We start from the raw sequence: 12,990 nt of genomic DNA on the forward strand, positions 1-12,990 counted from the left end.
TTGTAGTTGGTGGCCCATACTCCAGCAGAACAGAGAACTCTGGAGAGCTGTAGTTGGTGGCCCATACTCCAGCAGGACAGAGAACTGGAGAGCTGTAGTTGGTGGCCCATACTCCAGCAGGACAGATGTTACGTTCTGGGTTCATTTCAAATCAATAACAACGCTTCGTGTTTAACTTCACTACTTTTATTCGTCTCAATGCATTCAAGCGTACCAGAACAGCCCTCGTCCTAACCGCTACTAACCCGCTGACTGCCCCCCACAATCGTTCACTCCCCCTTTTATACCCGCATTCGACCTTGGGATTACAAGACATAAACACACAAGGGTAACTACACAGTAAGGTGAACTCCACTCACACAGGCACTCTCCCCTAGTTCTAGACTATTCTAACCTATTCTAAACTAACCTACAACTGGCCCGTAACACTACCCCCCACCTAAGTATTTGTAGTAATAACTACAAATACTGACTAACAAATCCTAGCTAAATAAAAAACACAAAGCCTTTCATACACATACACTAGTAGACAAGTTAAAAATATACATTCCGAAGAAAGTATATGACAGATTGTATATACAATGAAATACATAATGACAACATACAGAACTGCTACAATTTCGAGCTAGCACAAATCATCCGTGTAACTAACAAACAAAGAAAAAAAAATCATACACACCCAGTTGCATTGTACCGAATCTAAGAACTTTCCCGACCAAAATTTTTTTGAGTCTACCCTGTGCGCTCTCTGGCTGCACTGGTTTATGACTCCTACCCATATCTCAACCATTCTACATCACACAAAAAATTTGAGTCAACCTGCGCTCTATGGCTACACTGGTTTACGACTCCTACCCATATCTCAACCATTCTACATCACAAAAACAATTTGAGTCAACCTGCGCTCTATGGCTACACTGGTTTACGACTCCTACTCATATCTCAAACATTCTACATCACAAAAATTTGAGTCTACCCTGTGCGCTCTATGGCTACACTGGTTTACGACTCCTACTCATATCTCAAACATTCTACATCACAAAAATTTGAGTCTACCCTGTGCGCTCTATGGCTACACTGGTTTACGACTCCTACCCATATCTCAACCATTCTACATCACAAAAACAATTTGAGTCAACCTGCGCTCTATGGCTACACTGGTTTACGACTCCTACTCATATCTCAAACATTCTACATCACAAAAATTTGAGTCTACCCTGTGCGCTCTATGGCTACACTGGTTTACGACTCCTACTCATATCTCAAACATTCTACATCACAAAAATTTGAGTCTACCCTGTGCGCTCTATGGCTACACTGGTTTACGACTCCTACTCATATCTCAACCATTCTACATCACAAAACTTTGCAACTCACAGTCGATGTTGTTACATACTCTGTCAAACAGCTATAGCGTCGGGCTAACGGCATTCCCACAGCATCCATCAAACGTCAGGACAGCATCCAACAAACGTCAGGACAGCAACCGGCAAACGTCAGGACAGCAACCGGCAAACGTCAGGACAGCAACCGGCAAACGTCAGGACAGCAACCGGCAAACGTCAGGACAGCAACCGGCAAACGTCAGGACAGCAACCGGCAAACATCAGGACAGCAACCGGCAAACATCAGGACAGCAACCGGCAAACATCAGGACAGCAACCGGCAAACATCAGGACAGCAACCGGCAAACATCAGGACAGCAACCGGCAAGCATCAGGACAGCAACCGGCAAGCATCAGGACAGCAACCGGCAAGCATCAGGACAGCAACCGGCAAGCATCAGGACAGCAACCGGCAAGCATCAGGACAGCAACCGGCAAGCATCAGGACAGCAACCGGCAAACGTCAGGACAGCAACCGGCAAACATCAGGACAGCAACCGGCAAACATCAGGACAGCAACCGGCAAACATCAGGACAGCAACCGTCAAACATCAGGACAGCAACCGGCAAACATCAGGACAGCAACCGGCAAACATCAGGACAGCAACCGGCAAACATCAGGACAGCAACCTGCAAACATCAGGACAGCATCAGGCAAACGACAGGACAGCATCAGGCAAACGACAGGACAGCATCAGGCAAACATCAGGACAGCATCAGGCAAACGACAGGACAGCATCAAGTTTATGCTTCTACTTGATTTATACTGGCCACCAGTTGTTTCGTTCTGGGTTCATTTCAAATCAATAACAACGCTTCGTGTTTAACTTCACTACTTTTATTCGTCTCAATGCATTCAAGCGTACCAGAACAGCCCTCGTCCTAACCGCTACTAACCCGCTGACTGCCCCCCACAATCGTTCACTCCCCCTTTTATACCCGCATTCGACCTTGGGATTACAAGACATAAACACACAAGTGTAACTACACAGTAAGGTGAACTCCACTCACACAGGCACTCTCCCCTAGTTCTAGACTATTCTAACCTATTCTAAACTAACCTACAACTGGCCCGTAACAACAGAGAACTGGAGAGCTGTAGTTGGTGGCCCATACTCCAGCAGGACAGAGAACTCAGGAGAGCTGTAGTTGGTGGCCCATACTCCAGCAGGACAGAGAACTCAGGAGAGCTGTAGTTGGTGGCCCATACTCCAGCAGGACAGAGAACTCTGGAGAGCTGTAGTTGGTGGCCCATACTCCAGCAGGACAGAGAACTCTGGAGAGCTGTAGTTGGTGGCCCATACTCCAGTAGGACAGAGAACTCTGGAGAGCTGTAGTTGGTGGCCCATACTCCAGCAGGACAGAGAACTGGAGAGCTGTAGTTGGTGGCCCATACTCCAGCAGGACAGAGAACTCTGGAGAGCTGTAGTTGGTGGCCCATACTCCAGCAGGACAGAGAACTCTGGAGAGCTGTAGTTGGTGGCCCATACTCCAGCAGGACAGAGAACTCTTGAGAGCTGTAGTTGGTGGCCAATACTCCAGCAGGACAGAGAACTGGAGAGCTGTAGTTGGTGGCCCATACTCCAGCAGGACAGAGAACTGGAGAGCTGTAGTTGGTGGCCCATACTCCAGCAGGACAGAGAACTGGAGAGCTGTAGTTGGTGGCCCATACTCCAGCAGGACAGAGAACTGGAGAGCTGTAGTTGGTGGCCCATACTCCAGCAGGACAGAGAACTGGAGAGCTGTAGTTGGTGGCCCATACTCCAGCAGGACAGACAACTGGAGAGCTGTAGTTGGTGGCCCATACTCCAGCAGGACAGAGAACTAGAAAGCTGTAGTAGGTGGCCCATACTACAGCAGGACAGAGGACTCTGGAGAGCTGTAGTTGGTGGCCCATACTCCAGCAGGACAGAGAACTCTGGAGAGCTGTAGTTGGTGGCCCATACCCCAGCAGAACAGAGAACTCTGGAGAGCTGTAGTTGGTGGCCCATACTCCAGCAGGACAGAGAACTCTGGAGAGCTGTAGTAGGTGGCCCATACTCCAGCAGGACAGAGAACTCTGGAGAGCTGTAGTAGGTGGCCCATACTCCAGCAGGACAGAGAACTCTGGAGAGCTGTAGTTGGTGGCCCATACTCCAGAAGGACAGAGAACTCTGGAGAGCTGTAGTTGGTGGCCCATACTCCAGCAGGACAGATAACTTTATAGAGCTGTAGTTGGTGGCCCATACTCCAGTAGGACAGAGAACTCTGGAGAGCTGTAGTTGGTGGCCCATACCCCAGCAGGACAGAGAACTCTGGAGAGCTGTAGTTGGTGGCCCATACTCCAGCAGGACAGAGAACTCTGGAGAGCTGTAGTTGGTGGCCCATACCCCAGCAGAACAGAGAACTCTGGAGAGCTGTAGTTGGTGGCCCATACTCCAGCAGGACAGAGAACTCTGGAGAGCTGTAGTAAGTGGCCCATACTCCAGCAGGACAGAGAACTCTGGAGAGCTGTAGTTGGTGGCCCATACTCCAGTAGGACAGAGAACTCTGGAGAGCCGTAGTTGGTGGCCCATACTCCAGCAGGACAGATAACTTTATAGAGCTGTAGTTGGTGGCCCATACTCCAGTAGGACAGAGAACTCTGGAGAGCTGTAGTTGGTGGCCCATACCCCAGCAGGACAGAGAACTCTGGAGAGCTGTAGTTGTTGGCCCATACTCCAGCAGGACAGAGAACTCTAGAGAGCTGTAGTTGGGGGCCCATACTCCAGCAGGACAGAGAACTAGAAAGCTGTAGTTGGTGGCCCATACTCCAGCAGGACAGAGAACTCTGGAGAGCTGTAGTTGGCGGCCCATACTCCAGCAGGACAGAGAACTGGAGAGCTGTAGTTGGTGGCCCATACTCCAGCAGGACAGAGATCTCTGGAGAGCTGTAGTTGGTGGCCCATACTCCAGCAGGACAGAGATCTCTGGAGAGCTGTAGTTGGCGGCCCATACTCCAGCAGGACAGAGATCTCTGGAGAGCTGTAGTTGGTGGCCCATACTCCAGCAGGACAGAGAACTCTGGAGAGCTGTAGTTGGTGGCCCATACTCTAGCAGGACAGAGAACTCTGGAGAGCTGTAGTTGGTGGCCCATACTCCAGCAGGACAGAGAACTCTGGAGAGCTGTAGTTGGGGGCCCATACTCCAGCAGGACACAGATAATTTAAATACAAATAATTCAGAGTTTATAGAAACAATTGTTGCTTTATGTTACTCCCAAAAGTTGTTTCTGCTAAAATAATGATGAACTATTTCGTTTGTATAAAAATGGATGCTTCGCATTTTGTAAAAAAAAATGTATGTGAGTTGCAATATGTTATAGAGAAGCGGTGGCTTACTTTGGCTTTCTTTTGCTTAATTAAATAAGGAGAGTTGCCCAATAAACAGTACGATGGTCAAGTGTATCTGCCGCCATTATCTGGTCAGGGGCTTTAAAGTAACACGTCAACGGCAATATACTATATATGATAGTAGTACAATAATTATATTTTAAGATAAAACAAAACTGTTGAAAGCTAAATCAAAATTAAAATAAAACAGTTTTTTTTAAACTTTGAAACTTCTTAATTAAAATTTATTTATTTTTTGCATTGTCGACGTAGAATTGTACTATTTCCCAAATGTTGTTTAAGCTTTGTCATCATTGTCATTATCTATCTCCAAGAAACCGTATCCGTCGTCCTCATCGGTAGGAACCAAATTGTCTTTATCCTCTATACATTTTAAGTAACTGTGCATGTGTTGAACTACGCTCCACCAACCAAACGCATCCCCAACCGTGCCGATACACTTAGCAGCGGTGTTGGCCGATTTTTTGGCGTGTGTCAACACACTGCGCCATAAATCCTCCCTCGACCTCTCGACTACCGGGCTCTCTTCATCATATGTGTCCTCCCACCCATACAAGGGAGGGGTCGCCACTATCCACTCATCCTGCGAGAGACTCATCTCATCCAGTCGATTGCATGAGCAGTCGATCTCTCGCTCGCTGTTTTCTTCCGGTATCGCTCTATCCCGCGAGAGACGAGATCTCAACTTATTGAAGTTTGTTTTGAATAAAATATTAGGATTACTACTTGCAACAGCTTGCTCTGACGCTTCAGCGTACGTCGTTTCTTGAAATTTTAATATCCCGCGTTGTTGGATGGATTCGGAGGAGTCGGTGTCGCTCAACTCCTTACTGCTTAGAACCGAGTCTTTGAGGGATTTCATTTGACTGAACTGGAATTTATTAGGGCTTGTTTTTATAACTGGCATGTGGGAGCCTTCTGCGGAAGTTGTCTCGTTAAATTTGACTGTCCCTTGTGTTTTAACCGACCCGGATAACGAGTCTTGATCGCTATCGCTTAGTTCTTTGCTAATCAAGGTCACGTTTTTCAGAGAGTTTAGTTCGTGGAAGCCTGGTTTATATGACATGGAAGGTGCAGATGATTCTAAAGGAGATGCTCCGTTGAAATCCAATCTCTCGTTTGTTTTATCCGAATCGGACAACGAACTAAGATCGCTGTCGCTTGCATCTTTGCTGATTAAGGTCAAGTCTTTCAAAGTATCAATACGCACCGATTCTTCTTCTTCCTCGGGAATATTACTTACATGTCTTGATAGAAATCTGCGTGTATCTGTTTCAAACTTTTCAATTTCACTCACGTCTATATACAAATCATTGGCGGTTAAGAACGGGTGTTTGGTCTCTGTTGTACCTTTTAGCCAGTCTGTATACGAAGCAGAAAGGCAGCAGGCGCGTAAGGGTTTAATGTACTTGTCGAAAAATTCAATGTCTTCCGGTTTGAGCATAACGCGAACTCTGGACGCGAATTTTTTGGGTCTGTTTTCCTGTTCGGTTAATCCCCAGCTTGATGTCATGGCGTCGGTGATGGATTCTTGAGACTTGGGCGCGTTGACTGGGTGGATGAAAATCTCGTCGAAACTCGTCGACACCGAAGTCTCTGCTAGGGGAGGCTGGGCGCAAAGTTGTTTGACGTAATCCGAAGACACGCGAAAGCTTTGCGTGTCCTGCTTAACGCTGTCGGTACGATCTTCTGCGAGGAAGGTTCGTTCCTGTTTAACGCTGTCGGTGCGTTCTTCTGGGATGAGGGTTCGGGACATTGACAGGACACTCCCGTCTGAATCCTGGAGGCTGGGGTCGGAGTTTTCCGCCTGGACGGTGAAATCTTGAGAACCCTCGGGCGTAGCGTCTTCCTGTGATGAACTGGGGGAGGGGCTGATACGCGGTGGTGAGTCGTTAACTAGAGCAAGACAATCAGTCGACTTTTGGGGCGAACTCTTAGACTCTTTTAAAAATGCATTGAACTCTGATGATTGTTTTTTAGACTCCGTAATAGATTCTTTGAGTTCTAGGGGTGGTTTTTTAGACTTTGTAATGGATCCTTTGAGCTCTAGGGGTGGTTTCTTAGATTCCGTAATGGATTCTTTAAGCTCTAGGTGTGGTTTCTTAGACTCCGTAATGGATTCTTTAAGCTCTAGGTGTGGTTTCTTAGACTCCGTAATGGATTCTTTAAGCTCTAGGTGTGGTTTCTTAGACCTAGTAATGGGTTCCTTGAGCTCTAGGGGTGGTTTCTTAAACTCAAGTGATTTCTCGGGCTCCGAGGGTGATGACACCTCCCCCTCCTCCAAGACGGGAGACAAACACGAGGTAGTATATGTCTTGCGGCTGTTACACGCGTCCACCAGCTTAGTGGAGCGATCCACTTCCGGCCCAAGGCTAGTGGATTGACCACTGTCGTCTGAATCACTGTGAAGAACGGTGTACGAGTACTGGATCCTTAATTTTTCTTTAGTCGACGCTTTCTTTAACGCCATCGATTTGTGCCTCATCAATCGGCCGCGCTCGGGGGATACTTTTTTCTCACTCCCTGAGAAATGCGTCTTCCGTTTGTTATTGTTTGAACCAGCGCTGAACTTTCTGCTCTCCTGCGAGTGAAAAGCCGCCCTTGTATGTACTTCGAGGTTCACCAAACGCGTGTAGGGTACCGCTGAATGCTCCGTGCCACTCATTTTTGGTTTGGAACTTTAACTTCAAATAAGAACTTGTTTTTTAAATTTGTCTTTTAGAAGATACCTGTTTCAAAGCAGATTTTCTGCTTTTATTGATTACATACAAAATTAGTATGTATGTATTAAAAAATATACGCCTAATGCTTCGACTCTATGCTTGTATTTTAACTTACTGTATATCTTTTCATACAGATTAGGATATAATATTAATTTTTGGGGTGTTTGTTGCAAACGAAAAACCCCTGAAACTCCTTTTGCAGCTGAGTCTTCAGACAGCTAGCGAAGATGATGGCCACATACCACAAGCAGGCGAAGAATATGATGTATCCCAGAATTTCCGTAAACGATAAACCCGCGGTGACTCTCCGAACAAAGCAAGGTCGCTCTACCGCAGCTGGTGGAAGATTCACAGCGCTACTGAACGCATCCGGTCCTATCCCGTCGTCTCCGTCGTTCAAGTTCGGACTGGACCTCAATTTTTGGCTTGAGCTGGAGTTCAATTTTTGGCTCGACTTTGTGACCGATTTCTGGCTCGCTTTCAGATTAAGTTGCGTGTTTGATTTTTCATTCACGGCGTCGTGGTAGCTCACGCTTCTTTCTTGACGGGGACGAGGGCGCTCTTCTTTCGCGCCAGTGTAGGCGCTCTCTCTTGGCTTATTGTACCCTGTCGAGCTAGCGGCCGGTGTTCGGGGTCTGCCGTAGAGGCTCTCAGCGTAATCCTTCAGTGAAGGTTTCTCACCCAAGATGCCTTCTTCGTCTGGCTGCTTCGGGGGCTGTTTCGGACTCATTTCTTGTTAAGCGTCCTGAAATAACATTCATACAGCTGTTACGTGGTTTTAAAAAAAAAAAATGTATACTAGTCACACCCTCCGCACCATCCTATGTGCCTGGAGTACAAAAATTTTATTTTGGTTAAAGTAAACAAAATATTTTCTTTGCGACATCGACCGGTGTTTCTTTTGTGCTCTTTCATGGTTTAGCAATAGTGTTAGCTTTGTATTGTTCTTAAAGAATCAGCTGTAGGACTGTAGGGATCGGCGTAGTCGGGTCGGTAAAGCTCATGGTTGCTTTTAAAGCCGAAAAGTCCCGAGTTCGAACCCCCGGTAGCTGGGGACTGTAAAGCTACACAATCTTTGAAAATTTGCTCCCGAGGGGGGCACCAAATTGAAAGTTTGTCCCCTGGCGCCGGGAAGGGTCGCTACGCCTCTGGCATAACCATAGACTTCCGAAAATAGGTGTTAGATTGTTATTGGTATTGTTATCTCTAAGCAGTGGCGTCGGGTGTCACCCGGTGCGGCACTCAATGGTGTCACCCCCCCCCCCAGAGGCGCAGCGACAAATTTTCGATTTGCACCACCCCCCCCCTCCCTCAAAAGTTTTCTCTATTTATTTTGCTATTTTTTGCCTTGGTGTCACCCCCCTAAATGGTGTCACCCGGTGCGGTCCGCACCCCCCGCCCCCCCCCCTCGCTAGGTCTCTGTCTCTAAGTTTAGTTTTAGGGTTAGAAATTAGGGTAAGGGCTTAGCCTTTAGGTTAGGGATAGGGTTAACATGGACATTAGTAAGTCTTATGTGTATTGAGTTACCGACCAGTAACACGTCACCAGAGGCGTAGCGACCCTTCCCGGCGCCCGGGGACATACTTTCAATTTGGCGCCCCCCTCGGGAGCAAATTTTCGATTTGCACCCCCCCCCCCTCGAACTTTTCATTTCCACCCCCCCCCCCCCTTCAAACTTTCGTTTTGCACCCCCTCCCCCTCGAACTTTTCATTTCCACCCCCCCCCCCCTCAAACTTTCGATTTGCACCCCCCCCTCGAACTTTTCATTTCCACCCCCCCCCCCTCAAACTTTCGATTTGCACCCCCCCCCCCCTTCGAACTTTTCATTTGCACCCCCCCCCCCCTCAAACTTTCGATTTCACCCCCCCCCCTCGAACTTTTCATTTACACCCCCCCCTCAAACTTTCAATTTGGCGCCCCCCTAAGGTCGGCGCCCGGGCACATATGTCCCCCCCCCCCCGCCCCCCCCCCCCCCTCGCTACGCCTCTGCACGTCACTTTTTAAAAGAAGATTCTATTATTGTGCCATTATCGGACACTGGTACAGCTCATAGATCAGCGGTTCTTAACCTTTGTGGGGGTACTGAATCCCACCAGTTTCGCCGAACCCTTCTCAACGTGGGCACTGACGAAATCCGATCGCGAATAATGAATCGGATGTGTATCATGGCCCAGTGGCGTCGCTAGGTCGGGTGTTACCCGGCGTGGCACCATCATGGTTTCCGCACCCCCCGCCTCGCGACGACTCTGTCTCCGCCGAACACGGGCCTTAGACTGACTCACTGAACCCCAGGCAGTGTTTCTTCCAGACTTTTTTCTCCGGGGGGGGGGGGGGGCTGACTAAAATTTCCGAGGGGGGGGGGGGTTGACTAAAATTTCCGGGGGGGGCTGACTAAAATTTCCGGGGGGCGGACTAAAATTTCCGGGGGGGGGGCGGACACTGTTGAAGGTATATATTAAAATTTCCGGGGGGGGGGCTGACTAAAATTTCCGGGGGGCGGACTAAAATTTCCGGGGGGGGGGGCGGACACTGTTGAAGGTATATATTTAATTATTTTCTATATAAATTCCATTTCGTTTCGGGAGCGGTAGACTTTCTGCGATGGAACCCGGGTTAAGAACTGCTGACAAAGATCTAGATCTAGATCTTCCCCTTAACATCTGACAAACCTCTGAGACTATAAGAGTCATTTTGTTTTTGTTTTTCTTCCTCAACGACAAGCAAACATTGCGGGCAGGCAACTTGATGACTTGTAATGACAATGACGACAAAGGACGGTGCCGCATCTCACGCAGTCACAGAACGTGTCCAGAGCTGGCATGCTGGTAGTTAGGAGCAAGAACCCCCAAAAATGGATTCGTCCATTCTATAGCGCGATGCTCATGTGTCTTTTAACTGGGAGCGGCAGGGGTGGGGAGCTTGACAACCCGCCATGTTTTTTTTTTGTTTAGGTTTTTATGTGTTGTAAAAAATTAGGATTTGTGTTTTAAAAATGTGCGTCAATAGATCAATGTATTAACAAATCAAAAGATGTGCTTAGTATATTGATGATACTGAAATGACGTCATTGCTTATGTTATTCCCGAACTCTTTTTCTAATGGTTGGAACTTGGGCTAAGAAAAACTAATCTATTACAAAGGGTTATGGTTACGTTAGGAACAGTGTTTTTTTTTTTAATTTCAGGATTTCAGGCGTCTCTCCGCCCCCCCCCCCTCCCCACACACACACCGGATGTGAACTAATATAAAAAGTGCATACATTTCAAATTTCACACTGTCCGTTCATCCCTTTCAGCAGAGTTTCTTCCAGGCATCTCTGGAGCCCCCCCCCCCCCCCCCGAAGCGATACCCGGAAAAACACTGATTGGGCAGTTGATGTAGATTCTATTTATTACTTAGAGCTTACGTGGTTAGAATATCTTGTTTACTTCCGGCTACACATCAAGCTACCATTCAATACAAGAGGCTATACAACAATTAATACAACAGGCTACCCATTGACACGAGGCTACCCATCAAAACACCAGGCTACCCATTGACACGAGGCTACCCATCAACACATGAGGCTACCCATCAACACACTAGGCTACCCATCAACACACGAGGCTACCCATCAACACGAGGCTACCCATCAACACACCAGGCTACCCATCAACACACCAGGCTACCCATCAACACGAGGCTACCCATCAACACGAGGCTACCCATTGACACGAAGCTACCCATCAAAACACCAGGCTACCCATCAACACGAGGCTACCCATCAACACACCAGGCTACCCATCAGCACGAGGCTACCCATCAACACGAGGCTACCCATCAACACACCAGGCTACCCATCAGCACGAGGCTACCCATCAACACGAGGCTACCCATTGACACGAAGCTACCCATCAAAACACCAGGCTACCCATCAACACCAGGCTACCCATCAACATACGAAGCTACCTATCAACCCCCGAAAATTTCAAGTGCCCCCCCCCCCCCCCAACCCCCAGGGAAAAAAGCCTGGAAGAAACACTGTGCCTAATCAACAACCGAGTTTGTGCTTATAAAGCAATAGAACATTTCCACACACTCTACTCCATTAGAGAAAGTAAAGGTGGCTGGGCATAGTGCTGACCACATTATCCTTTAATACGTCGAAGTCATGAATTATATGAACTCTACTTCATCAGCCCAATGGATCGCTAGTACTAAAGAGGAATCTTTACTCTCTCCATATAGACACGATGTGGTTGTATAGAAAGTCTCAAGTCTTCAACCAAGGTTTGGTCTCTGGGACGTCCTGAAACCACCCAGCTGTGATGGTTAGTTCTACCTGACTCACGTTAGAGAAGGTAAAGGCGGCTAGGCATAGTGCTGCAGAGGCCATAGAAGCAGGTAATTCAGTAGCGTAGCCAGGATCGTCTCATTGGGGGGGGGGGGGGGTTCAAATTTTTTACCCGGGGACAAACTTTCGATTTGCACCCCACCCCCCTCAAACTTTCGATTTACACCCCCTCATACTTTATATATATACCGAGGGGTCTATGGGGGGGGGTATGACCCCCCCTAACCCCCCCCCCCCCCCGCCTACGCCACTGGGTGAACTCAACTTTACATGCCCCATGGACCTCTCCACCTCCCCCCCCCCCACCCTCAAATTCACAAGAACAACTTAGTCATCATCATTATCATTCCTGTGGACCCCCCCCCCCTTGTGGAGCATAGAAACGCAACCCCACCTCTCCATCGAACTCGGTTCAGGGCGGTTTTTCCAAGTTGGATCCATGACATTCCAGCTTCTTCTGCTTCTCCTACATTTGACCTTTCAACACAACTTAGTACCATATATAATATGTGCTTTAAACTATAGGAATCCTATCATTTCACATACAAATCATTTCTTCTATCTGTAATCAGAAACCTTGCAAGGCATTATTAATATTCCAAACTCATTTTACACAAAGGATGTGCAAGACAATAGTGTCAGCATCCAAACTATTAATACTATAACAGCAGGAATGATGGAAAAAAAAGAATTTTAAAAACTCAACAGCAGTTTTAAATAAAACCACATTACAGTATTAAAAAAAACTATATACAACTGCAGCGCCATCTGGGTAAGTCTTTTAATAAATTGACAAGCTCTCATAATAATTAAAAATAAACATTTTATATCTTGGAACATCAAGTGTATTGGGTTACATTTTAAAAAGGAAAAAAGTTAACATAAGAAATTATAATCAATACTATAATTATATAATTTGATGGAAGCACTGTATAAAATAAAGGTGTAAGTGTGAGCAAACATAATGCTGTCACTGTTTTTGAACAAATAAACTTTCTGAAAGACAGATTATATTACAAATGCGCTACAAATTAAAAATAAATACTTTCTCCATGCAAATCTTAGTAAAAATACAACATGTGTAATTAGTATGTAATTAGTATTGTAATAATTTATAACCAGAGAAATGGCTAGATATAATTTAAGATAATAATTAAAATTTAAACCATGACTTTAA

At 46.9% G+C, this 12,990-nt stretch overlaps 1 protein-coding gene across 1 annotated transcript; it reads right to left on the minus strand.

Moving 5' to 3' along the window:
- Positions 1-4,982: 4,982 nt before the first annotated feature.
- On the minus strand, positions 4,983-10,415 carry LOC131936031 (fap1 adhesin). Its single transcript, XM_059292854.1, has 2 exons — positions 10,150-10,415; positions 4,983-8,224 (listed from the first exon to the last, which is right to left on the minus strand). The coding sequence occupies exon 2, from the start codon at positions 7,419-7,421 to the stop codon at positions 5,034-5,036; it is 2,388 nt and encodes a 795-aa protein (XP_059148837.1). The 5' UTR covers positions 7,422-8,224; positions 10,150-10,415; the 3' UTR covers positions 4,983-5,033.
- Between the last annotated feature and the right edge of the window lie 2,575 nt (positions 10,416-12,990).

This window comes from Physella acuta, unplaced genomic scaffold, assembly GCF_028476545.2.
Source record: "Physella acuta isolate Inbredline_101_S28 unplaced genomic scaffold, ASM2847654v3 ptg000165l, whole genome shotgun sequence".
In the NCBI taxonomy this organism is placed as follows: domain Eukaryota; kingdom Metazoa; phylum Mollusca; class Gastropoda; family Physidae; genus Physella; species Physella acuta.